Source organism: Maylandia zebra, linkage group LG22 (genome assembly GCF_041146795.1).
Source record: "Maylandia zebra isolate NMK-2024a linkage group LG22, Mzebra_GT3a, whole genome shotgun sequence".
In the NCBI taxonomy this organism is placed as follows: domain Eukaryota; kingdom Metazoa; phylum Chordata; class Actinopteri; order Cichliformes; family Cichlidae; genus Maylandia; species Maylandia zebra.
Window position 1 is genome coordinate 9319347 of NC_135187.1, and position 3710 is coordinate 9323056.

At 39.7% G+C, this 3710-nt stretch overlaps 1 protein-coding gene across 1 annotated transcript; it reads left to right on the plus strand.

Annotated features, from left to right (window-relative positions):
• The first annotated feature begins 817 nt into the window (after positions 1-817).
• Positions 818-1785, plus strand: LOC101469345 (free fatty acid receptor 3-like). Its single transcript, XM_004569285.2, has one exon. The coding sequence runs from the start codon at positions 818-820 to the stop codon at positions 1778-1780; it is 963 nt and encodes a 320-aa protein (XP_004569342.1). The 3' UTR covers positions 1781-1785.
• Positions 1786-3710: the final 1925 nt, after the last annotated feature.

The window sequence follows — 3710 nt, forward strand, 5'->3', positions numbered from 1 at the left end:
GACTCAGATGTTTGTTACTTTTTAACAGTCAGCTTTAAAAGTCTGTGTGGTTAGAAAGTTTGGGGGAGTTTCTTTCTGATTGCAAAGAAGAATAAAAAGTATTTTATTCCTCTGTAGCAGAGAGCTCACCAGTTGCTCCAGTTCCTTTTTTTTTTGTTTCCCAGAAAAAACGTTGACACTTCATACACCACACTAATTCTGAAGTTCTACTTTTAAATAAGAAAAAACAAATTTGTGCATCTTTAAATTTAAATGTTTTCTAGATGGTAAGGTAGCAATCAACTGATGTGTTAGAATATTCCACTGTGGATTTTTTTCTTTTCTTTTACGGAAATTATTATTTGCAAATGTTTGAATCTGATGTCAAAGAGCGTGTGAAGCTTTAGAGAAGATAATGTGCTGTTGTGACCGCTGCTTGATTTGTTCTGTGTTTAAAGCCAAAGTTCAGTGCCTTTACCTGGTAGTGGCAAGGAAAGAGCAGGCTGATGACTTTCTGAAAAACCTTCTTTTGTGTATTTTTTAAACATTTTAGCTTAAAAAACAAACAAACAAACAAATGCAAAAGACAAGAACTGGTTTCCTTTGCAAACAAGATAAACTGACTTATTAATATTGATGCATGGAGTTATATAAACATTCACATCTCTATGGCAGATGAAATATATTAGCTGTTTTTCTATTAAGCTTTCTTTCTTTCTGATGTAAAGTTAAGAAAAATGTAAGTATGAGCTGTTTCTGAGTCTTTGGTGCTACTTGATCACAACTTGCTTTCTTCCTCCCTGCAGTGTCTGTGAGAGTGTGTCCCTAAGAAGACACCATGGCATACAATCTGTTGCTTTCTGTCTACATTATCACCTTCCTCATGGGAGTTCCCGCCAACATCCTGGCATTTGGTACCTTCTGCCGCAAGGTGTATCGCAAGCCAACCCCGATAGACATCCTCCTCCTCAACCTGACCATCTCCGACCTGATTTTCCTGGCTTTGCTGCCTTTTAAAATGAAGGAGGCCTTTGATGACATGGAGTGGTTGCTGCCCTACTCCCTCTGTCCCTTCACTGGGTTTCTCTTCTATGTCACCATCTACAACAGCACCCTGCTGCTCACCGCCGTGAGTGTGGAGCGTTACCTAGGGGTCGCCCACCCCATCAGGCATTCCCTCCATCGGCGGCCTCGTTATGCTTTGTTGGCCTGTGTCATGTTCTGGTTGCTAACGTCTCTGAACCTCATCGTCGTCTACATCATGCCTTACCTCCAGTGGAGACACACCAATGGCAGCACTCCCGCCACACCTCCACCTAGCTGCTACCTGAATTTCTCAGACAAAGAGCTTGCAATCCTGCTGCCGTTCCGCCTCGAGCTCTTCCTCGTCCTCTTCTGCATCCCCTTCATCATCTGCTGCTTCTGCTACGTCAACCTAATCCTTATCCTGTCCCGTCTCCCAAATATCAGCAGGCGGCGGAGGCTGCAATGCATTGGTCTGGCTCTTGGCACACTGATCGTATTCTGCGTCTGTTTTGGTCCTTACAACATCTCCCATGTGGTAGGCTTTGTCAATAAGGAGAATCAGGAGTGGAGGACTGTGGCGTTGCTTTCCAGCACCTTAAATGCCTGCCTGGATCCATTTATCTTCTACTTGTCCTCGTCAGCCGTTAGAAGCATGTTAAAGCACTGCTTCAGGAACATCACAGCAAAGCTGCACATCCTGCGGTGTGAAGAGACTCAACACCGTCCTCAACAGAAACCAGAAACTGAAAAATACAAGAAAGCGGAACCTTCTTGAAAGTTCTAGAGAAATTCTGAACGTATTTATTTTATACAAAAGATATGGACAAAATGAAAAGCCAGGAAATGTTGTTCCACTGTGAGACTGAGTCAGTTCCTGTTGGTGTCAGTGGTTTAATTTATTTAAGGTAAAATATTTAAAGCTGAGTTTGAGTGATATGAATTAATTTCTGTATTGTCATGTGTGTTAACTGTGTTACTGTTGATTTTATAAACTGATGTCATAAATGACCATAGTATTTCGTTACCAACTTAAATAGGACTTTAAATAAGAGCTAAAGAAAAATCTGGTTTAGTAGATTAGTTTTATCTCCTAAAAATACAGTAATTATTATTTTTCCCCCTGAATCAGGTCTTATTGTGATTAAGATCTGAGAAAATGAAAACAATTAGATATAAACACAGTCTGCAAACCAAACTAGTAGAACTACACAACCAAAGAAATAAGAAGCTATGAAAACAAACTCTGATAAATGTTTCAAAACTCTCCAAAGGAGGATAATGTATTTTAAATGAAGTTTTGTCTTTTTTTAGGTGGATAAAATGCTGAAAAATTGAGTAGGAGAAATAACTTATTAGAAAAATGCAAAAATAAGTGCGCCAAGGACGGAGCCCTGTGGAAGCCCATTTTGGATTGGTTGAGATCTGTGGACCAGCTTTTGAAAATGAAAGTTATTATTTTAATGATGAAAAAGAACACTTCTTTATCATTACACTTTAAATACAGTAATAGCTAAAAAGGTGTTTTGTTTGTTTTTAGTTATTTGCTCAGGTGGAATGGTAATCTATGGAGGTCCAGACTGTTATAAAGTTAAAGCTTATTATCTTTTTGTTTATCTTTACTCAGAGGCTAAAGGTGCACTCCGTCTGTCTTTTGGCTATAAATGTAGCAGGAAACGGGCCCTTCAGAGCACCTGCTGTATACACTGTGCTGTACTCATGTCACTCAGAGTTCAACAAGGACACCGTTTAATTAAAGATAAGTGTTTTATAGAGATAAAGCAATTAAAAAACCCACGTTAGACCATATAGGCAGGAAGCGGAGAGACTGTACATTGCTGAGCTAATATGAAGTTATGAGCACAGACGGCCCGGAAGTGTAGACACAGATTAAACATGGATGTAGTGACACAGTTATAAAGTGTGTGTATTTGTGCTCTGCAGAGACTTCAGACAGTAACTGATAACCGACTTCAGGCCATTTCCTGTCAATAATAATGAACACCGCACTCGTGCGCAGGTGCAGAGATGCACACAGCTCATAGCCCTTTATCGTATCCAAGTATACACTGCACTCAGTGTGCACAAACAGTTTATTTTGAGCCGTCAGGCTGAATGCTGGAAGCAGGTGTGTTTGAGTACTACTTACATGGTTTTTGCATGGATGTAGAAATACCTCAAACACGAATAATGCACTGTAAAAATACTAACGTGTTTAAAAGAAAACTGGAAATACATTTTGAAAACATTTGCTCTGGACTGCTTTTATTACTACTTAATTACTTGCGTAGTAAGATACTAGTGCATACCAAGAGCTCAGCTAGTTTATTAGTTTAGCTAGGACTGCAGCTAATGGGATTTATTTTACAGCAGCATTTTTCGATATCACAATAACAACATAGCATTTGTAATGTTTCTGCAAAGAGCAACACCTTGATTTACAAAGAAAGGGCAAGTCCATCCATATTTGGATGCAACAGCACTTTGTGTTTCACTGATGACCGAGGGCTCCCTTCAGTTTTTAGTCTAGCAGTCAGGTGGTGGAAGTAAAGCCATTATTGGAGAATCAGCCTCAGCTTAAAGCTAAGAAGGACAGAAGTAGCTCTCCTTAGACTCATGCGTCTCAGATTTTGCAAAAAGCCTCAGTGTGATGTTTGGAAACAAAGACTGGATGTGACACTTTCTTCAAATCACGACAGCAACACAAC